This window comes from Zalophus californianus, chromosome 12 (assembly GCF_009762305.2).
Source record: "Zalophus californianus isolate mZalCal1 chromosome 12, mZalCal1.pri.v2, whole genome shotgun sequence".
In the NCBI taxonomy this organism is placed as follows: Eukaryota; Metazoa; Chordata; class Mammalia; order Carnivora; family Otariidae; genus Zalophus; species Zalophus californianus.
In genome coordinates, this window is record NC_045606.1 from 84,109,523 (window position 1) to 84,133,683 (window position 24,161).

At 37.8% G+C, this 24,161-nt stretch overlaps 1 protein-coding gene across 3 annotated transcripts in view; it reads left to right on the plus strand.

Moving 5' to 3' along the window:
- Window positions 1–6,095: 6,095 nt before the first annotated feature.
- The window catches only part of KLHDC10 (kelch domain containing 10), a 54,256-nt gene continuing 36,190 nt past the window's right edge, over window positions 6,096–24,161 (plus strand). For 2 of the 3 annotated variants that reach the window (XM_027573903.1, XM_027573904.1), the window contains exon 1: window positions 6,096–6,385. In XM_027573903.1, coding sequence (XP_027429704.1) covers window positions 6,214–6,385 — 172 coding nt within the window. In that variant the 5' untranslated portion in view covers window positions 6,096–6,213. The remainder of the gene's footprint in view (window positions 6,386–24,161) is intronic. The other variant, XM_027573905.1, reaches the window with a different exon arrangement.

Genomic DNA, 24,161 nt, shown 5'->3' on the forward strand with positions numbered 1-24,161 from the left:
TTTCCTTGGGCAGCCAAACTTAACCTTAGCTACAGTTTGTGCTTTGTGGTTCTATGATAGCTATATGTGTAATGCTTACGTGTGTAATGCTTATATGTACAGAGGCTTGTAATTTTTGTAATTAAGTAAACTAAAGACTCATTAGTTTGGGCTTCTCAATACCAATGCTGATTTGATCTGGGCTAATGACAAGCAGTTAGTCACATTTGACTATTCACCAAGGAATTTATATGATTCTGGGTTATATTTAGTCTGCAACAAATTAATGAACAGTCCAAGAAGTAAACATTTTTAAAGGATTGCTATACATTGATAACATCGATTGATTGCTAATGTGAAAATATGACCTTACATTTACATAAAACATTATACTTTTCCATGTACTTTCTTTTTATTTTTTTTAAAGATTTTATTTATTCAACAGAAAGAGACACAGTGAGAGAAGGAACACAAGCAGGGGGAGAGGGAGAGGGAGAAGCAGGCTTCCCGCAGAGCAGGGAGCCCAATGCGGGGCTTGATCCGAGGACCCTGGGATCGTGACCTGAGCCGAAGGCAGACGCTTAACGACTGAGCCACCCAGGCACCCCCTCCATGTACTTTCTTTTTATTTTTTTTTAAGTAGGCTCCACACCCAACATGCGGCTTGAACTCAGGACCCCAAGATCAATAGTTACATGCTCCACTGACTGAGCCAGCCAGGCGCCCCTCCATGTACTTTCACATATACTATTTTATTGGTCTCTCACAGTAACTTACATGCTGTTAAAAAGGAAGATATTACTGTCATTTTGCATGTGATAAAACTGGGTGGGGTACAGAGGACTATACTTGTGTTCTCCACCCTGGCTGCAAATTAGAATAACTCAGGGAACATTAAAAATATGGCCAGTGCCTGTGCTCCGGAGATTCTGATCCAAATGGTCTGTATGGAAACTGAACATCAGTGTTTTCCATAACAGCCTCAGGCGAGTCCAGTGTGGCGTCAGGGTTCAGAGGCACTGGCTTACACAGTGCTGAGTTTAAGATGTCAATATGATAAATACAACTAGATTTCCTAATGTAGTATGTACTTTTTACCCCTCCCCAATCCTCTCGTCTCTAACTACATCAAATGTTGTAATTCTAGAAGCTCTGCTGGAAAACAATCCTGGAAATTTGTTTGAATCATTGTTTGTGTTCAACATTTATAAAACAGTTTCCTGGAAAATATTGTCAATGCAGACTTCTTGCTAATTCCAACTAACTTGTTTTCCAAGTTAGTGTGAACTGCAAGCTCTAACTGTTTAAGGCTATTTTCATGAGTAAGCCTCAAGGCGGGTAGAGATGGTCCTGCCATCTCGAGGTATTATTATAGTCCATCCTTAAATATTTAATTATGGGGCGCCTGGGTGGCTCAGTCGTTAAGCGTCTGCCTTCGGCTCAGGCCATGATCCCAGGGTCCTGGGATCGAGCCCCACATCGGGCTCCCTGCTCCACGGGGAGCCTGCTTCTCTCTCTCCCACTCCCCCTGCTTGTGTTCCCTCTCTCACTGTGTCGCTCTCTGTCAAATAAATAAATAAAATCTTTTAAAAAAATATTTAATTATGTGTAATTTAAAAAAGAGATTTTATTTTTTTTTAAATTTTTATTTATTTATTTGAGAGGGAGAGAATGAGAGATAGAGAGCACGAGAGGGAAGAGGGTCAGAGGGAGAAGCAGACTCCCTGCTGAGCAGGGGGCCTGATGTGGGACTCGATCCTGGGACTCCAGGATCATGACCTGAGCCGAAGGCAGTCGCTTAACCAACTGAGCCACCCAGGCGCCCTAAAAAATAAAGAGATTTTAAAAAAGTAACCTTGATATCATTGTCATACGTAACAAATATAATGTTATTTCCCCAATATCCTCTAGTAACCTTTCCAAATTTCGAAATTTTCCCATTTGCCCCCAAATTGTCTTTTAAAGTTGATTTGTTCAGGAGGATCCCATATATTTTGCTATAAGTTCCCTTTAATTTAGCACTGTTCTTTTGAGAACCATTTTGAAAACCTTGTTATGAGGGAAAAATTAAAATATACACAAAAGAAGAGAGAATAGTGCCGTGAACTCCAATTACCCATCACCCAGCTACATGAAGCATTAACTCCAGGCCATCCTTGCTCCATCTACATTCTCATCCTGTCTCCCATGCCCCTCTGCCTGGATGATTTTGAAGCAAATCCTAGACATCATAGCCTTTTACCTATCAATATTTCAGTATCTTTTCTCTAAAAGATGGCTTTAAAAAAAAAAAATATATATATATCCATAATACCTTAAAAATTTAATGATTCCCAAATATAATCCAATATCCAAAATTTCCCATTAAAAAAATAGTTGGCTTATTCTAACCAAAATGCAAACAAGGTCCACACCCTACTTTTGGTTGATATATTTCTTAAAATTCTATTAATTTGTGGGTTCCTTTTCCTTCTTCTTGAAATATCAGGTTGAAGAAAATAGGCTGTTTGTTCTATAGAGTTATCCACATTCTATACTTTGCAGATTACATCCCCAAGATATTATTTAACATATTCTCTGTCCCTTTTATTTCCTGTAAACTGATAGAGCTACAGGTTTGGCTTTATTCGGATTCATTTTTTTGGCAAGAGTATTTCACTGATGATTGTACTTGTCAGCACACACATACTGCCTGCTTGTTCCTTTTTGTTATGTGAGCAGCTGTTGATTATCATTGCCTACCTCTATTATTTTGTTAGGGGTCACCACCTGCCCGCTGTGTTTTTGTGTTATTTCATTTTGTTTTTCATGACATTGACTTATTGATGAAACCAGGCTAGGCATGGCAAAGATTATCTCCCTGGATTTGTTTGATTGTTTTATATGTCATTTAACTGTTCCTTTGTGCCCTGAAAGTTCCTGTAAACTGGAAGTTAGAGCTTAAATCTTGATTAGATTCCAGTGAATGTTTTTGGTATGATGACTTGATAGGTGGTATTGGGTACTTCATATTATGTTATAGCAAGTACATATTGTCTGCATACACTCATATTGTTAATTTTTTTTTTTTAAGTAATCACTACATCCAATGTGGGGCTCCAACTCATGGCCCACGATCAAGAGTCACATGCTCTATGACTGATCCAGCCAGGTGTGCCTGCACACACTTATTTGTTTGCTTACTTTTAAAGATTTATTTATTTATTTGAGAGAAAGAGCAGGGGTGGGAGGGGAGGGAGGGGCAGAGAGACATGGAGAGAGAGACTTTCAAGGGGACTCCTGGCTGAGTGTGGAGCCCAATGCGGGGCTGGATCTCATGACCCTGAGATCATGACCTGAGCTGAAATTAAGAGCCAGAGGCTCAATGGACTGAATCATCTAGGTGCCCCTGCATGCACTTACTTTGAAGACCCCTCTGCAAATCCTGTCAATACCCATCAAAGTGTACTTATATTCCACATTAAGAAGTTTTGGCGGCAACCTGTTTAGAAGGTTTTTAAAATAATTTCATAATTTTAAATTTAGTTAGGAACAAAAGTTTCATTTTGTGTCTGGAGTTAAAAGTGATTATTACATACATATGATATGTGTATTATATATTCTATATAACTACATGAGATGGTTTTCAGTTGATTGTTTAATCTTATTTTTGTAGACTTTTAAAAAAGATTTTATTTGCTTATTTATTTATTTGAGAGACAGAGAGTATGAGCAGAGGGAGGAGCAGAGGGAGAGGGACAAGCAGATTCCATGCTGAGTACAGAGCCTGAATCGGCTCGACCCTGAGATCATGACCTGAGACCAAATCAAGAGTCTGACCCTCAACGGACTATGCCACCCAGGTGCCCCTTTTCCTTTTTATTATGAAGAATTTCTAACATATATGAAGGTAGCAGAACAGTATAATGAATAGTTCTTATGTCCTCATCACCCAGCTTCAGCTTATGGTTAAATGTGTTTCATCTAGCTCCCCATCCATTCCTCCTTTCCCATATTATTTTAAATTTTTTAATTGAGATATAATCCACATAAAATCCACCATAAAATTCACCCTTTTCAAGTGTGCAATGCAGTGGTTTTTAATATGACAAAGTTATGCAACCATTACTATTCAGTGATTTTTAGTATATTCAAGGAGTTATACCACCATCACAAGTCTCCTTTTATCCCATAGATTTTTTCTTCCAAATATCTCTCTTTCCTTTGTAATTTATTTGTTGAAGAAATTTGTTTATCCTGTAGAATTTCCACAGTCTGGATTTTCCTGTTTGCATCGCTGTAGTATTTTTTTATATTCCTCTATCCTCTGTATTTCCTATAAATTGTTAGTTAAATATAGATACCTGGCGAGATACAGGTTCAATTTTTTTCGACAACACTGCTTCATAGGGCGCCTGGGTGGCTCAGTTGGTTAAGCGACTGCCTTCGGCTCAGGTCATGATCTGGAGTCCCAGGATTAAGTCCCATATCGGGCTCCCTGCTCAGCGGGGCGTCTGCTTCTCCCTCTGACCCTCTTTCCTCTAGTGCTCTCTGTCTCTCATTCTCTCTCTCTCAAATAAATAAATAAAATCTTTTTTTAAAAAAAGAAAGACTACTTCATAGTTACGTTTATGTTCTAGAGGCACATATATGTCATCTTTCATTTTGTAATGCTAGCGGTGGCTGTTCAATGGGTTGATAAATTTATCAGGGGTTGCAAAATGGTGATACTGTGTCATTCTTTATTACTTGGAATACTCTTGTAAAAAGAAAATTTCCTTCATCTACTATTTGGTTTACTCAATGGTACAGTTTCTTTAGAAAAATTAGCACTTACTGACTTTGACTTTCATAGTTTCCAGCCATCACCTTTTTTTCCCCCAGGTCTCAAACATTTTCATAAGCAGTGTGTGATAGTGTTTACTGGGTAAAACACCTGCCCCGAGGGACTAAAAGTAGGAAAATAAGGAGGCGGGGCCAGTGGTGACATGAAATTTGACCAAAAGCATATGCATCCTCAGCTACAGCAGATTTTCTCTTTTTTCCTTGCATCACATAAGGTTCTCCTATATAAAGGTTTACATTTAAAAAAAAAGCCACCATATCTAAGAACCTTGAAAAGTTGTTTTTCTTGAAGAATACATACGCTTTTCTCTTATCATTGATAAACATCAGTAAACTATCTGTATTTTCCTGCTTAGCACTGCGCCCAGTAAGTTCAAAGCCAAGTTTTCTGTTTAATTTTGGAACAATAGGAATTTCTGATCTGTACCTCTGCATTTTTCTTCGATCTTGATCTTCCATATCTGTTTGTCTTTAAGGTGATTCAAATTTTCTACAAGCAAAGAAGGGTTTGAACAAAAACATTTTCATATAGCCATCAGTCATTTTTTGAAAGTACCTTTTTCTTGGCACTCTTCTCACTGCTAGGTTATTTTAAAAATCTTTACTAACGTAATAAGCCAGAAATGGTTTCTTATTGGGGTCTTCATTTGTATTTCTCTGATTACTGGTGAGCTTGAACATTTTTCATGTTTATTAACCAGGTTTAAAATTGTTTGCTTAGGAGGTGGCTTGTATTTAATTAAGGGAGGAGCTCAGCCAGTCAACTCAAAGACAGATAAATGAAACCCAGGAATACCTCACTCTTAGATTTAAGCTTCGACTCCGCCTCTGTGTTTTTTCCTCCTCCAACAGAGCCCTTTGTGTATGTCAACCGTCAGGGAAAGGGATCTCAGTCTGCAAAGCCGGCAGAACACTGTATTGCCCCCAAATATGTGTATTATGTGCTTATCCTATTTCCTATTTCTGATTTCGGTGTTTATGGAAAGAGTTCCTGAATCCTAACCGTGCCTGGAGGACCGGCTGTCGCGGGTACTCTTTCTGCAGGAGTGGTTTCTTTCACTCGACCTTCGATTGGCCCTCCTGATCCCGCAGGAGTCGCCGCGACGCGGGCTTGCTTAGCGCGGTTGATGCGTGTGTTGAGTGGCTGCTTCTGCCTTTCTCTCCCCCCACTTTTTTTTTTAGCCATAGCTATGGTTACCACGTCTCTCCCCGCCTCTCTCCACCTACCAAGAAGGCGACTGGCCATTGGCTGCCTGTCACCATGTAAGCCAGTCATTGGTCACTGGTGAGAACAGGGCGCTCCCCCTACCCCTGTCTCCCGGGTCTCTGGAGGAGCCCAGGAAGGAGGCTCGGCTAGTACCGCCGGGCCAGGGGCTGCCGGGACCCCACTGCGGCAATCGTTAGCGGGTCATGTCGGCCGCCCAGGGCTGGGACAGGAACCGCCGGCGGGGAGGAGGCGCCGCAGGCAGTGGCGGCGGCGGCGGAGGTAGCGGGGCCGGCGGGGGCAGTGGGGGCAGCGGGGGTCGGGGGACTGGCCAGCTCAACCGCTTCGTGCAACTCTCCGGGCGGCCGCACCTGCCAGGTGAGTCGTGGGACAGGGTCCTGACAGGTTGCGGGCGCGGTAGGAAGGCGACTGCTACCTTTTCTTTTCTCCCTGGCTTGCTTTTCCGTGGGAGGAGGAAAGGCAGGCCCCACGCATAGCAGAGGGACTGGGGCATAGAGAAAAGGAAAGGTGTCTTTGAGGTCAGGGAAGGAGCAGGAACACAGCGAAAGGAAGTATTTTTGCTTTGTTGAAAGCTCTGTGCTGAGAGTTGTGTTTTCTTTTAAAAGGAGAGGCCGCTGTTTCATTGACATTCCCAAATGTTTCGCCTATTCTGTTCCCAGTCTCGTCCTCTTCCGCAGTTTTATCTTGTCAAAGAAAGACATTGGCGCCTAGCTGTGAGAAATTATTTTTAAAAGGGTGCTAGATTGAGGAGAGAAGAGGGAAGAGCATTCCAAAGAGTGATTTTGTAAAAACCACCTCGAGTGTGTAAGAGTTGGGCATTCTGAGACAAGAAAGCAGGAGGAAAGGCGCGGGGTGGGGTAAGGGGGACGGGAGGGGGTGTTGGGGTGTGGGTGGGAAACAGAACCAAGAGAATTAGCAAGAACTGGTTAAATTATTAATATTTTGGAATGTCCAGAGCAGAATAGCGGGCGTGAACTGGATTTTAAGGGAAGAAAATGAAGATCAAGAACCTACTTAGTGACAAAATTATGCTGCCTCTACTATATAAAAACAGCTGATTGAGAATTGGAAAAATGCACCCAATGTGATTATTTTACGTTTTGACCTACAATTTCCTATCCTTGAGTTGAGATGCCTTAAAAAACAAAGACAAATCAAATCGATGTGTGTGTGCAGACAATTTAAAAAAAAAACATTTGTAAGTGAAGTATCGTAGGGGGAAGATAGGGAAGCAAATACTACACAGAATGTCAAATATTATATTGGGCAAGCTTATTTCTACTTTGAAGAGAACTATCAGGAATGATGTGTTAACCATTCACCATATTGTTTGTGAATAATGTTGAAGTTGATTTTATCAGTGATGTATTTGTTTAACCGATGAGTTTTGAGAACATGATGGTTTTTTAATTCCTTTTACTAGCATGCCTGTACTTCCAAGTAGTCAAAAATTATTTGATTAATTTGAAGATAACAAAGGGAATTTTGCACATTGAATGAAGACAGTCACTTGTTTGTGATGAGGTTATTAATGTGTGTTAGAAATGCACATTAACATTTCTGTGTGCTATTAAAATTAACATTGAAGCAGTTTTAAATAGTCAAATATGTAATATACCAGGAGTTGGGTTTGAGGTGATAGTATCAAACTGGGTATTCTGGATTGCCAAGTATGTGATCTTTAAAAAAAAGAAAAAAAGAAATCCTTTTTCTTACCCCAAATTAATAGTGAAAACTTATATTTTTGTGTATTGGCTGATTTGAAGCTAAATCTTACCAAAGATTATTACCAGTTTGCCCTCTACTACTACTTATATTTAGGTCTTTGATCTCAGATTAATTATACCATGGGCTTGATATAGGCATTCCCAGGCTCAAAGAACCTGGTTGGTGCACTTCCTCACTGCCGCCACCTGATGGCAGTGGAAGCCATGATTTCTGATATGGGGCTTAGGTGTGGGGCTATTTCTGCATTTCCTTAGCAGACAAGGCCAAGAACAGCCATTTGTCCAGAGGTAAAGATAAACGTGTTTAAGCTGTGAAAATTCATGCGATGGGGTGATCAGCCTTTTCTTTCTACCTTCTTTTCCCCTTGATTGGTGCTTCATTCTTCCTTCCCAAGTAGGTGGCCTCTGTCATTCATTCACTATCAGAATTAGGAATATCTGATTATCTCAATATATTTGAAATTCTTGTACACCAATTCATTATTTTCCCCAGCATGACATTTTAAGTCTCTTCCCCCTCCCCCCCCCCGGGATTGAAAGGTTGTATATTGAGGTGTTTAAAAAGATTTTAGGTGGTGGTGAGGGATAGAAATGTCTAGGGCCATTTTATGGCTGACCCTGGAGGTTAAACATTTTTTTCTTTTTTAAGTTTTTGAAGCTAACTTTCTCTCTCCATTGAACTCTAATCCCATTTTCCTTTTTTTCATCATTCTCTACCAAGACTTCCAGATACTAAGCATCCAGAACCCTTTCTTACTTTTTGCACACCCACTATGCAGTCCCTGGTGAAACAAAATAGAACAACCTGGTCTTCCTGGAGTGTTCTCTCTCTCCTTCAGTGATAGCATCTTTATCCATGCAGTCAGGCAAACCTGAAACTTGGGCATCTTCCTTAAATTTTCTTTTCGCTTGCATTTCAGGTGTAATTAATCACCCAGTTCTGTTTATTTTATTTCTACTATAACTCCAGTCCATGCTGCCATCATCCCTCACTTAGGTTTCCTGCAGTAGCTTTCTTTCTTTCCTTCTTTCGTTCTTTTTCCCCTGCAGTAGCTTTCTAAGCAGTCTTCCTGCTTCTACTCTTGCCCTCCAGTGCGTACAGTACACTCATCTTTTGCAAGCGCAAAACTGTTCTTGTCTCTGCTTACAACCCTTTACTAGCTCTTCATTGCTTTTAGGGTAAGGCAAAAATCTTAACCACCACCTAAAAGGCACTGCATTGTCTGTCTCATTCTCGAGTTAATTCTACATCACGTGGTATGCTCTTTGATCATTTTCTGTTCTGTTAGACATATCATGCTCTCTTCTGCCACAGGGCCATTTCACATGCTATCCCATCATACAAGAACTCTCTTACTCCTCATTCTGTTCCCCTCCCCCTTTTTTTTAGCTTCTCTTCCATCGGAACTTAGCTCAATCATGCTGTGTTTTCAGGAAAGCCTTCTTTGACCTTCTCTGATTTATTCTCTTCCCTATACACACTCATGTAGTTTTCCTTGGGCATATTTATCATTTATGTATGATTCCTTGATATGCTGGATTTCATACTCTTGATATACACACACACTAATTGTATATGTATATATACATGTGTACATATACACAAATACTCAAATTCTAAATGAGTGCATTGGCATATGTAAGCAATTAGTTTCTTGTGAATTTGATTGATTAGTGGGTTCAATTCTCAACAGCCCCATTGACTCTGGACAAATGGATAAAATCAAATTCTTACACATAAAAATAGATTAGACTCTGCATTCACGGTGAGAGCACAAATGGTATTTTGTGAAACCTTGTTTGAGCAGCTTGTCTTTTTGCTGTCTCCTAAAATGCAGTAGTGATTATGTGTTTGCCCCATAGGCCAAGAAATTCATGGCTTTTTGGTCCTGGATTTCTAACTCATAATCTCTATACACTCAGTAAAGAACAAGTAACATTTTAATAGAATAAGTATGCAGAGCTGGAGCTCAGGGGCAAGGAGATCATGGGGATAATAGAACCCAAGTTACTATTGTAATTTCCCTGTGTGAATTTGATTAAATACAATGTATTACTTGGGATAACAGTTAACATCGCTGCTAATGAAAACTGAAAAACTGACAAAGAGAAGGAAAAATATAACAACTGGTAAAGCTGGGCAAAGATAGCATTGAAATCTTAATATAAAAATGTGAAATGTGATATATGTTCATGACATGAAATCCAAATGGTATAAAGAGCGTATGATAAAAGGCAAGTTTTCCTTCTACCTTTGACCCCAGCTAATTGGCTTCTTTCCCTAGAGGCAACCAATGATAAATTTCCTGTGTGTGTGTGTGTGTGTGTGTGTGTGTGTGTGTGTGTGTGTGTGTGTGTAGAGAGAGAAACAGTAAGTAACATTTCTTTAGTTGGATGGGCATTTAAAATTGTTACAGTTTTGCTAATGTAAATGATGATACAATTAATATCCCTCTATACATTTTTGCACATGAGTGAGTCTGTCTAGAATAAATTCCTAGAAGTGCAATTGCTGGGTCAAAGGCTATGTACTGTTTAAATTTTGATAGATATTGTCAAATTGCCTTCCATAGAGGTTGTACCAGTTTATGTTTCACTGTTAGTGTTGGACTGCTGGCCTCCCATACCCTTGGTAATAAAGTGGGTTATCAAACTTTTTTTAAATTGTCAATTTAATAGGTATATTTTTCTTCATCTTTTCAATAGATATAAGAACTGTATTTGTTAACTTTATAACATTTGCTTATATTTTTTATTCACCTGGTTATATTTTTTTGTTCATTTTTCTGGTGGGATGTTGAATATTTTTTATAGGAGCTCTGTGTTTTAAGGAAATTAGTTGTCTTTGATATGTGTTGCAGATATTTTTCACAGTTTGTCATTTGGCTTTTGACTTTGTTTCTGGCATATTCTTTCAGCAGAAATTAAAATTTTTTGTAGTTGTAATTAATCTTTTTTTGGATTTTAGCTTTTTGCATCATAAGAAAGGCCTCCCCTATTTATTATTTCTGATTAAAATGAAAATTCTTATGTTTTTTTCCTGGTACTTTTATAATTTTAAGTTAAATGCACTTATCTATACAAAATATAAATTATGGGGCACCTGGGTGGCTCAGTTGGTTAGGTGGCTGCCTTCAGCTCAGGTCATGATCCCAGTGCCCTGGGATCGAGTCCCGCATCGGGCTCCCTGCTCAGCAGAGAGCCTGTTTCTCCCTGTCCCTCTGCCTGCCTCTCTGCCTACTTGTGCTCTATCTCTGTCAAATAAATAAATAAAATCTTTGAAATATATATATATATATAAATTAAAGTATTAAGGTAAGAATCCAACATTTTTCTAGGTGGCTACCGAGTTATCACAGTATTGAAATATTGTCTATAGTGTATTTAATTCCTACATATAATTTGGGGTTCTTACTGGGACTTTTATTCTGTTCCATTGATCATTTCACCTATTTGTACCTTAATGACCTCATTCTTTGAGTATAGTCCTCTCTTACTCTAGTTCCCAGAGTTTTCCTGGATATTCTTGCTTGTTTAGCTCCTCTCCCCCATTCTGTTGATATTCTCATTGGTAGAACATTATATTTACAGATTGATTTAGAGATATTTGATGTCTTTTTGAGGTTCAAACTTCTGTTCAAGAGCAGGGAATATATTCATTTCTTGTTGTTCAAGTCTTCTTTCTCATCTCTCAGTAACATTTTAAAGTTTTTTCGTAAAGACCTTTCACATTTCTTGTTATGTTTAGCCCTTGGCATTTTATCTTTTTTGTTGCTATTGTAAATGGAGTTTCTACTTTTATTATATCTTTTATCTTGTACCTAGCCACCTTTAGAATTCTAATGCTATCTCTAATAGTTTCCCAGTTATTTTTGGGGGGCTTTGCAGTTAAATGATCACATTATTACCAAATAAAAATAATTTTATCTCCTCCTTTCCAATTTTTATTCTTACTTCTTTCTTTTGTCAAATTAATTTGGCTAATACTTTCCCAAAATATTAAACAATAAGACAGTAGTGGATCTTTCTCTTATTCCTGACTTCAGTGGGATGTTTTTTGTGTTTTCCTGTTAAGATTAGACCTGACTTTAGATTGAAGTGTACATATTTTATTACGTTAAAGTAGTCCACTATTGCCATTTTGTTAAGATTTCTTAATATGGAAGTAAATTTTTGGATGCCTCGATGGCGTGGTCGGTTCAGCGTCTGACTTTTGGTTTCAGCTAAGGTCCTAATCTCAGGGTCATGAGATGGAGCCCTGTATCCCGCTGCACTCACAGTGGGGAGTCTGCTTGAGATCCTCTCTCTCCCTTTCCCCCTCCTGCTTACGCTGACTCTGAAATAAATCTTTAAAAAAAATATGGAAGTAAATTTTGTCAAAAGCTTTTCAGCTTCTTTGGAAATTATGTAATTTTAATCCTTTGATCTACTATTGTGATGAATTGTACTAATAGATTTACTATTACTACACCGTCCTTGCATTCTTGAATCAGTTCTCTTTGTCACCGTGTATTATTTTAAATGTGCAGCTGGGTTCTATTTGCTAAACTTCATTTAGAAATTTTGTATCATTCCTCATAAGCTAAATTGCTTTGTAGTTTTCTGTGTTTTATCTTTGTTGGGTTATGCCACTTTCATAAAAATTATTTCAAAATTTTCTTTGTTTTTGTTTGTTTTCTTTCTGTCTCTGGCTAAATGGCATTGAAGTTAAAGGTTTGGTTAAATTGCCTGTGAAATCTTTGGACCTTGAGTGTTTGGGGGAAGAGGATCTCTTTGACAGTTATGTCTACTTTTATGATAATTTGGCTGCTTACAATGTATATCTTTGGGGGGAAGCTTTGATAACTTGTATCATCTTAGAAAATAATCCATTTCATCAAGTTTTCAAAATTATTTTGTGTGCAGTTGAGCAAGATATTCTTTTATGTTTAAAAACATTTCCTGGGTTTTTTTTCTTGGTTCTTGGATTTTAGAACCAGCTCTTGTATTTTTTTTAATTAGTTCTACTGTTTCTTCTATTTTCTTATTACTTTTTTCTTTCATTGTTTTAAATCCTTTGTTTAGGTTTTCTTAGATTTATTTTGTGGTTGTTTTTCTGTCTTCTCATGTTGGATGCTTAATGTTCTTTTCATTCTTTCTAAGTGTTTATAAGATTTCTTCTGGGGCGCCTGGGTGGCTCAGGTGGTTAAGCATCTGCCTTCAGGTTGGGTCATGATCCCAGAGTCCCTGGCTTTGCTCTCTCACTCTCAAATAAATAAATAAAAATCTTTAAAAAGAAAAAAAGATTTCTTCTGAATACTGCTTTACCTGTGTTCTGTAGGTTATAGGCTTTCTGTTGCATTTGTTTTCTTAATATCTTGCAATTTCATTTTTTATTTATTTTCTTTAGTACAAGAGTAGTTAATTCTTTTAAACTTTTTCTTAACATTTCCATTTATGTTTTTAGTAGCTTGAGATATAGTCCAAATGCTATACAATTCACCATTTAAATTCACCATTCACCATTTAAAACCGGTGGTTTTTAGTATAATCAGATATGTGCAGTTATTACCGCAGTCGATTTTAGAACATTTTTGTCACCTCAGGAAGAAGCCCCATGTCTTTTAGGTATTATTCCCTTATCCTCCTGCTTCCATTCCCCACTTCACCCCCATCTCACCCCTAAGTAGCCACTAATTTACCTTTTCTCTGTAGATTTCCCTATTATGGACTTTCTTGTATGAATGGAATTATGTAGTATATGGTCTTTTGCGGCTGCCTTTTTTTACTTTGTGTAATGTTTTCAGAGTTCACCCATGTTAAAGTGGTGGCTATCAATACTTCATTCTTTTTTATGGCTAAATAATATTCCATTGTATGGATAAACTATATTTTGTTTATCCATTTATCCATTGATGAACTTTTAGACTGTTTCTACTTTTTGGCTATTAAGAATAATGCTGCTAATAAATTGCATAGAGGTTTCTGTGTGAACATAGGTTTTCATTTCTTTTGGGTATATACCTAGGAGTGAAATTGTTAGGTCATTTGGTAACTCTGTGCTCTATGTATATTCATTTGAGGAACTGTCAAACTTTTCCAAAGTGGCTGGAATTTTACATTCCTACTAGCAGTGTGTGAGGCTTCTAATTTCATCATGCTCTCTTCAACACTTGTTATTATCTACTGACTTTTTAATTCTAACCATCCTAGTGTATATGAAGTGGCATCTCATTGTGATTTTTGATTTGCATTTCCCTGGTGACTCATGATGTCAAACATTTTTTCTTTCTTGTTTGCTTGCTTGCTTTGTTTCTCTTCCAACTTTTTTGAGGTGTAATTGACATTGAGTATCTTTTTATGTGCTTGTTGACTAATTACATGTCTTCTTCAGAGAAATGTCTTTTAACTACTTTGCCCCATTTTCTTTATTTATTTGTTTATTTATTTATATTTTTAAGAGGAAACTCTCTACCCAGTGTGGGGTTGTAACTCATGACCCTGAGATCAAAAATTGCATGCTCTACTGATTGAGTTAGCCAGATGCCCCTGCTCCATTTTTAATTGAGTTGTCGTTTTACTATTGAATTTAAGAGCTCTTTACATATTCTAGATATAAGTTCCTTATAAGATACATGATTTGCAGGTATTTTTCATGTTCTGTGTTGTCTTTTCACTTTCTTAATTGTGTTGTTTGAAGCACAAAAGTTTTAAATTTTGGTGAAGTCCAGTGTATCATATCTAAAACTCTTGCTAATCCAAGGTCATAAAAACTTACCCTATGTTTTTTTCTAAGAGTTTTATAATTTCACTTTTACATTTATGTGTTTGATTCTTTTTGAGTAAGTTTTTATGTTTGGTATGGGGTAAGGGTTATCTCAACTGGCTGCCCTATTTTCCCAGCTCCATTTGTTGGAAAGACTGTTCTTTCTCTGTGGAATAGTCTTGGCATTCTTATCAAAAATCAGTTGACCATAAATATTCAGGTTTACTTCTGGACTCTCGATTCTATTCTATTCATTTGTATGTCTATCCATGTGCCAGTACCACACTGCCTCTCATACTATTACTTTATAGCAAGTTTTGAAATCGGAAAGTGTGAGTCCTCCTACTTTATTCTTTTCCAGGATTGTTTTGGCTATTCTAGGTCCCTTGCAATTCCATATAAATTTGAGAACTGGCCTGTCAGTTGGTATGAACTCAGAGGTTCTCATAGGGATTTGTGTTGAATCTGTACATCAGTTTGGGGACTATTACAATCTTAACAATGTTAAATCTTCCAATTCCTGAACACAGGATGTTTTTAATTTCTTTAAATCTTCTTTAATTCTTCATGTAATTTTTTTTAAGTTTTTGTAATTTGTTTATTTTTTATTTTTTTAAAGATTTTATTTATTTATATGACAGAGAGAGAGCACATAAGCAGGGGGAACAGCAGAGGGAGAGGGAGAAGCAGGCTCCCCATCGAGTAGGGAGCCTGATGCAGGGCTCAATCCCAGGACCCTGGGGCCATGACTCGAGCCGAAGGCAGACGCTTAACCGACTGAGCCACCCAGGGCGCCCCTGTCATTTAAAATCAATTAATTAACATATAATGTATTATTTGCTTCAGGGGTACAGGTCTGTGATTCATCAGTCTTTTTTTTTTCATCAGTCTTATAACACCGAGTGCTCATCACAACACATACCCTCCCCAATGTCCATCACCCAGTTACTCCATCCCCTCAATCCCCTACCTTCTAGCAGTCCTCAGTTTGTTTCCTAAGATTAAGAGTCTCTTATAGTTTGTCACCCTCTCTGGTTTTGTCTTGTTTTATTTTTTTCTCTCTTCCCCTATGATCCTCTGCCTTGTTTCTTAAATTTCACATATCAGTGAGATCATATGATAATTATCTTTCTCTGATTGACTTATTTCACTTAGCATAATACCCTCTAGTTCCATCCACATCATTGCAAATGGCAAGATTTCATTTTTTGATGGCTGCATAATATTCCATTGTATATACACACCACACATCTTTTTTTTTTTTAAAGATTTTATTTATTTATTTGAGAGAGGGAATGAGACAGAGAGAGCACATGAGAGGGGGGAGAGTCAGAGGGAGAAGCAGACTCCCTGCTGAGCAGGGAGCCCGATGCGGGACTCGATCCTGGGACTCCAGGATCATGACCTGAGCTGAAGGCAGTTGCTTAACCAACTGAGCCTCCCAGGCACCCACACACATCTTCTCTATCCATTCATCTGTTGATGGACATCTGGGCTTTTTCCATAGTTTGGCTATTGCGGACATTGCTGCTATAAACACTGGGGTGCAGATGCCCCTTCGGATCACTACATTTGTATCTTTGGGGTAAATACCCAGTAGTGCAACTGCTGGGTCGTAGGGTAGCTCTATTTTCAACTTTCTGAGGAACCTCCATACTGTTTTCCAGAGTGACTGCACCAGCTTGCATTCCCACCAACAGTGTAGGAGGGTTCCCCTTTCTCCGCATCCTTGCCAACATCTGTTTCCTGACTTGTTAATTTTAGCCATTCTGACTGGTGTGAGGTGGTATCTCATTGTGGTTTTGATTTGTATTTCCCTGATGCCAAGTGATGTGGAACACTTTTTCATGTGTTGGCCATTTGGATGTCTTCTTTGCAGAAATGTCTGTTCATGTCTGCCTATTTCTTGATTGGATTATTTGTTCTTTGGGGGTTGAGCTTGATAAGTTCTTTATAGATCTCGGATACCAGCCCTTTATCTGATATGTCATTTGCAAATATCTTCTCCCATTGTGTGGGTTGTCTTTTGGTTTTGTTGACTGTTTCCTTTGCTGTGCAAAAGCTTTTTATCTTGATGAAGTCCCAATAGTTCATTTTTGCCTTTGTTTCCCTTGCCTTTGGAGACAATCTTCTTTAATTCTTTTGACAATGTTTTATGGTTTTCAGAGTTCATTTATATCTTGTTTGCCTTTCTCAGTCCTGTTGCCTATGTCCTTTACTATGTTTTCAGCAGTGTTTGTACTGCTATGTGCAATGAAGATTTCATATCTGTGTTGGTTTTATTTTTTCTTACCATTGCTTTCCTGCTTCCAGCCTGCTTATATTTCATCTCTTCTATGGTTTATCTTCTTTGAGTTAGAATCTCTTAAATCTTTTCTGCCTTTGAAATACCATTAATTTTGGTACAGTTTATTGTCTTCTACTTCCTACCACAACCACTGTACAAGGAATACAAGCTCATTATTAAAATTCGGAAAATATTGAGTGAGAACTTGAAAATCATCCATATTAATTCCTCTTAAAGACCACCATATCAACACTTTGATATTTTGCTTTCCTTTTAATTCTTTATCAGTGAATTATGTTTTATGTAATACTATGTAAATAATTATGTATGACTAGCAGCAACCTGGGATTCTGTTAAAACTGTTGTATTTTTAAATGTTTTTCTCATAAACACTCATTTATATTTTATCAGGAAGAATCTGTTTCTCCTCAATGTATAATATGAATAACCTTTTGGATTTTCTTCTAGCTGATGTGTCCTATTTTATTTCTCTCATTCACAGCCAAGCTTTCAGAAAGAATAGACTTAATTTTTTTTTCTCTTCAATCTATTGCAGTCTTACTTCTGCCTCCTTCATTCCACTCAAGTGCTCTTGTTAAGGTAATAACTTCCTGATTGCTAAATCCATTAGATATCTCTTAGTCTTCAACCTACCCAACTTCTTTGGATTTTTATTTTGACTACCTCCTGTACTAGAGCCTAGGAAAACATAATAATTAGGCAAAGTCTCTATTCCTGAAGAGCTCTTAGTTATTCTTTTAGCTCTTGAACTTCTCATTAGTTTTCCTTTATCTGCCACTTAATTTTAGTATCTGAGAATATATGCTTGTTTATTTGTTTTCCCTTCCTACTCTTAGATTTTCCCTGGGTGATATTAATCTCCCAACAATGCCAAAATCTGTCTCCAACCCAGACCTATTTTCCTGGTCTGTTGCCAATGGCTACTAGACTATCACGCAAGTTACTGAAGAATATCTTAAATTCAACATGTCAAAAAATAATTTAATCATCTTTCCTCCCAAACCTTTTCTTCCTTTTTGCTCCTTATCCTAACTAGTTTCATGGCTAACTCATCAGTTTAGTGATTCAAGTGAAAAACCTGGGAATCACAGTAGATTTCTTCCATTTGCTCATTCCTTATCCAGTTGGTCACAGATTTCTCCTCTTTACCCTAATTCTTCTGTTTGTTCCTTTTTACTTCTCCAACTTCACCATTGATGTCTTTCATTTTATATTTCAGCTATATAGAAGTATTTGTAGTTAGTAACTTAAATTCTTAGAATAGGGTGGAGAGAGAGATTAAAAAGAAAAAACTTGTAATTTACTTTAGTGCTACACTGTGTCATGATTCCATACATACCATTTCTTCTTCTAGCATTGCATTCTCCTAATTGTCTTATAAGACCCACTCAAGTGTACTTTATATAGCTTTTTATTTTTATTTTATTTTATTTTAAATATTTTATTTATTTATTTATTTGACAGAGAGAGAGACAGTGAGAGAGCGAACACAAGCAGGGGGAGTGGGAGAAGGAGAAGCAGGCTTCCCGCGGAGCAGGGAGCCCGATGTGGGGCTTGAACCCAGGACCCTGGGATCATGACCTGAGCCGAAGGCAGATGCTTAACGACTGAGCCACCCGGGCGCTCCTATACAGCTTTTTTTTTTTTTTTAAGATTTTTTTATTTATTTGACAGAGAGAGCACAAGCAGAGGGAGAGAAAGGAAGAAGCAGACTCCCTGCTGAGCAAGGAGCCCGATGTGAGACTTGATCCCAGGACACTGGGATCATGACCCGGGCCGAAGGTAGCCGCTTAACTGACTGAGCCACCCAGGTGTCCCCCTATACAGCTTTTTAAAATTCTGTTTTTTAATACAAATAGGTTACGTGTACAGAGTAGTTACAGTGTATTTGGCCCTGTTCAAGGTGTTTTACAACCATTAACTTATTTCTCCTCATAACCTTGTGAGGTAAGTAACTTTTGCATCCTCTTCTCTGATGGGGAACTGAGGCTTAGTGAGAAACTACATAACTTGTGCAAAGTTATATAGCTAATAAATGTCAGAGTTCGGATTCAGACCAGTCTCTTGGACTTCAGAGCCTATGCTCTTGTGCCTTTTCTTTGTACCACCACCTTCCTTTCTTTATATATACACAAAGGATCACAGTACTTATGTATGCTGAATTGCAATTGTTTGTTTCTCAACTTATCTACTTACTAAGTTTGGGTTCCTTAAAGACAAAAATAATGTCTTATTCTTTATCATATTCTACAGAGACTTAGAACACTGTCCGGCTTTTAGTAGGCTTTTAGTAAATGTTTATTGAATGAGTGATTATCAACGTCTGTGGTTATTCATGCAAGAGAGTTATTTTACATTACATAGTCTGAAATATTTTTTTTTTACTGAGGAATTTAGCACATACAATTTTTAAAAAGATTTTATTTATTAGAGAGCACACATGTGCACAAGTTTGGGGGGGAGGGGCAGAGGAAGAGTGAGCAGCGGATTCCCCACTGAGCAGGGAGCCCAATGTGGGGCTTGATCCCGGGGCCCTGGGATCATGACCTGAGCGGAAGGTGGATGCTTAACCGATGGAGCCACCCAGGCACCCCTAGCACATAGAATTTTTGTATGGCTTTTCTAAATATTCTTTTTTTCCAAGTACAGTTTTCTGGTGAATATTATCAGAAATAGTTGTAGCATTCTTCCATCTGTGCCTTTATTCTATCCCCTCCTGCCTATTCAGAATATCTGTGTTATTATCACGTCTCTGTCCTGTGTCTTCAACCTTTTTCTCTCCTTTAAATCGTTCCTATAGCATTTGAGCTTTAAGTTTTATCTCTTCTAATCTCTCCTTTTCCTTTTAGAGCCAAGTTTGTGAAAGCATTGACTAGAGTTGCTGTCTTCATCACCATACCTCCCCATCACCTCTTTGGAGTTGGTTTTGCTAATGTCACAAATGACATATGTGTTGTCAAATCAAGTGGATATTTTTCAATCTCCATCTTACTTTCTCTTCATTTTATTTTTTTAAAGATTTATTTATTTATTTTACAGAGAGAGAACAAGTACTCAAGCCGGGGGGGCAGACAGAGGGAGAGAGAGGGAGAGAAGCACACTCCTCACTGAGCAGGGAGCCCTACATGGGGCTCAGTCCCGCGACCCTGAGATCATAACCTGAGCCAAAACCAAGAGTCGGCCGCTTAACCACCTGAGCCACCCAGGTGCTCCTTTCTTCATTTTAAAACATCCTTTTCCCTCAGCTTCTCAGGTATTAGGTCTGGTTTTCTTTTTATGAGTCTGGCCTCTCATACTTAATCTTCTTTGTCAACTCTTCTTTTTCTACCAGGCCTTAATGTGAGTTCTCAAGTCTTGACTCTATACCTCCACCCTTCTTTATTTCCACTTAAATTTCAAGTATTCTCTCCCAAATCCTTTGTTTTCAATTTCTATCCATATGCCAGTAAGTAGGGTCACTTTGTAACTTCTGCCCAAATATTTCTTGAGAGCCATATACTTGCTTTCTTCATGTCTCCACTTACACGCCTTATACCCCTCAGGTTTAGGAGGTCTAAAACTGAATTTGTGACCTTTCTTTATTCTAAAGGTGAAGGGGAGCTATTGGACAGTTTTAAGCAGGGGAGTGATATGATGTAATTTACATTTTTAAGATGTCTTTATTTAAATTTTAGTTAGTTAACATACAGTGTAATATTAGTTTCAGGTGATTCAACACTTCCATACATCACCCAGTGCTCATCACAAGTGCCTTCCTTAATCCCCAACCCCTATTTCACCCATCCCCCCACCCACTTCCCTTCTGGTAACCATCAATTTGTTCTCTATAGTTAAGAGTCTGTTCTTGGTTTGCCTTTTTCTTTCTCTTTTACCCTTTGCTCATTTGTTTCTTAAATTCCACATATGAGTGAAATCATATGGTATTTGTCTTTCTCTGACTGACTTAACAGCCCAGTGTCCATCAACTGAAGAATGGATAAAGAAAATATGTGTGTATGTGCGCACGCGTGTGCTCACGTGTACACACATACACTAGAATATTACTTAGCCATAAAAAAGAATGAAATCTTGGTATTTGCAACAACATGGATGGAGCTGGAGATTATTAGGCTAAGCAAAATAAGTCAGTGATTTACATTTTTTTAAAAGATTATTTGAGAGCAAGCGCATGCGTGCATACAAGTGGGGGGAGGGGCAGAGGGAAAGAATCTCAAGCAGACTCCCTGCTGAGTGTGGAGCCCAACATGGGGCTTATCTCATGACCCTGAGATCATGACCTGAGCTAAAATCAAGAGTGGGATGCTAAACCAACTGAGTCACCCAGGTGCCCAGTGATTTACATTTTTTAAAGCTCTCTCTAGCTGTTGGATAGAGAATGGAGTGTGGGAATTGGTAAAAAGTGAAGCATAAAAGCCATTTAGAAGACTTGCAATAGTCTTCTTGAAGGATGATGGCAGCTTGGACTAGGATACAGTGGTATAGATGGTGAGAAGTGATTGAATATGAGATGTATTTTGAAAGTAGCATTAACAGAGTTTACAGTGAGGTATGAAAGAAAGAGAGGAATCAAAATGATTCATACGTTTTTGTCTTGAGCAACTGGATGGATGGTGGTGTCATTAAATGAGATGGAACATACTGGAAGGAGCAGGATTGTGGGGGTTCTGTTTTGACTATGTTAAGCATGAGATGCCTATTTGACCTCCAGTTGGAGGATATAGAGTAGGCAATCTTCATATATAAATCAAACTCAAGGGAGAGGTAGAGGCTCAAAATATAAATTTTGGAATTATTAGCATACAGATGGTATTTAAAAGCCTCTGGGCTGGATGAGATCACCAAGGAGGATTAAAGAGAAAAAAGGCAAAAGACTATAACTTGAAGGTGAGAAGGAAAGGAGAAACAAGCAAAGAAGGTCAATAAAATAAGAAAACCAGGACTGCTTGATTTCACAGAAGCCAAGAGAAGAGAGTGTTTCAGGAAGGAGAGAGAGGTCACCTTTGTCCAAGGTTCTAAAATCGTGGACTCTGTAATACTATTATTACAGTACTGTAGTGATCATTGTTGGTACAGTAGGCTTTTGTGGGCTGGCCTAGGGTCCTATTAACTCTTTATAACATGGGAAAAAATACTCAGTTTTATCACAAATTGACCTATAAATTTAGAATTTTTAAATGCAGCCTAATTTTTAATAGTGTCTATACTTTTTAAGGTTCACTTCGTTTTTTTTCTCCCTGAACTATTTAAGGCCTTTTAGAAAAGAAGTCTTTAGTGGTTTTGAACCCTCATATCATTAGATTGTTACCAGTTATCTATACTGGGCAAGCTTGTAGAACACATAAAAGTTATGCTCAGCTAAATATGTAAATATGGTTTCCTGTTATTGAAGTCATCCCACCCTATCCCCTCATATTTTTCCATGATTTTTTAAAACTAAATAAACACTACATAAATATAGTAAAATCAAATAGTATACAAAGGAGACAAAGTCTCCCTTCTGCCCTATATCCCTAGTTCTCTAGACTCTCCCCTGATGTATCATCTGTTGGTGTTTCTAGTGTATCTTTCCAGAAATAGAGTTTGCATATATATACATATAGATACATGTTATCTTTATTTTTAAGCAATTAGAGTACAACATAAAGTATTCTTTCTACACCTATCCTTTTTTTTTTTTTAACTAAAAATATATTTTGGGTATAGTTCTGTATTACCATATTTAGATTGATCTGATTTTTCTTCATGGCTGAAAGTATTGTGTTATATGGATGTACAATAACTTACCATCTATGCAAGAGATATATAGATTGTTCCTGGTCTTCTACTATTTGAAAACACTGCTGCAATGCCTAGTGATAAATATTGCCAGCTTGCCCATTTAATGTCTGTTTTTAAAGTTTTCTTCAAGTTACAGAACTAAAAACTCACACGTATATTTTCCATTTATTTTACTCAACTTTCCCATCCAGCTTATCTGTGAGACTTTATGTTTTATCCCCATAATAACATTATTAGCTAGGAACTTTTATAAACATAACACAGTGAGGAGTAAGTACTGTTATTATTCCCTTTTCACAGAGAAGGAAGCTAAGGCCCAGAGTTGAAAGTCTTGTCTAAGGCCATTAGCTAGCAAGGGACAGAGCCAGGATTTGGAACAAGCAGTGTGGTTCTAAAGTCCATGCTCATAACCCTGTGCTGTGTTCTCGCTGCCTGTCCTCCCCCAGTTCTTTGTGTTACTAATGTAATTCAGGCTTTCTGCCTTAAACTGGACTATACTAATAATGTTTTGTCATTTCAAGTCTTCTTCTCCTATTCTATCCTATATACTGAAACAAGATTAATCTTCCTAAAGCACAACTGTGGTTATTTAGGATGTGCTTCCCAGATCAAAATCTTTCAGTGGCTTCCTGCTGCATTTAGAATTCAACCTGATCTCATGCTCTTCCTTTTCATGTTTGCTACACTGTCGGTGAATTTACTCCAAGCTTTATCTCAGATACTATCACTGAGTTGTCTATAAGACTAAATAGTGAAATAAATTAGAAGTATGATGACTAGCAAAAAAAAAAAAAAATGAGACAAATAGTCTTTGGAGTTGATTGGAGCTTGGAGCTTTTTCTTTATTTCCCTTTTTACCCACAGTAGTTCCTGCCATATGGTTTTATCAACAAACAGTCAACTCACTTAATTTGAATCAGATGTGTAATTGATCAAAAAATGTCAATCACAAACATCTTGGTGTCACGTAAGACCAGTTTCTTAAAACTCACACAAACCTCATGCAGGAATATGGACTTTTTTTTTTTTAAGATTTATTTTCGAGAGAGCGAGCAGGGGGAGAGGCAGAGGGAGAAGGAGAGAGAATCTCAAACAGATTCCCCAATGACTGCGGAGCCCGATGTGGGGCTTGATCCCAGGACCCTGAAATCATGACCTGAGCCAAAACTATGAGTCAGCCACGTAACCAACTAAGCAACCCAGGTGCCCCAGAAATATGGAATTTCTAATGTGCATTCCAAACTGGGTACTTTAGAAAGAGGTAACATATTTAGCTTTAAATACACATGCATATACAAAACTAAACATTGAGAAAACCATTTGGGAAGAAAAATAACTTTTTAAAGCTACATTGAAATTTTTTATGCTCAATTTTGATTTTAAGTATGAAACTTCACTGTGCATTTATGGAAAAAATGCTACAGTGCAAATAAATGTTCTTGTGAAATGGTATCTTTGGAAATTATTATTTCTGAGTAAAGAATAGCATTTTATTTTATTTTTTTAGAATAGCTGTTTATTTTTTAAAAAAAAGATTTTATTTATTTATTTGACAGAGACACACAGCGAGAGAGG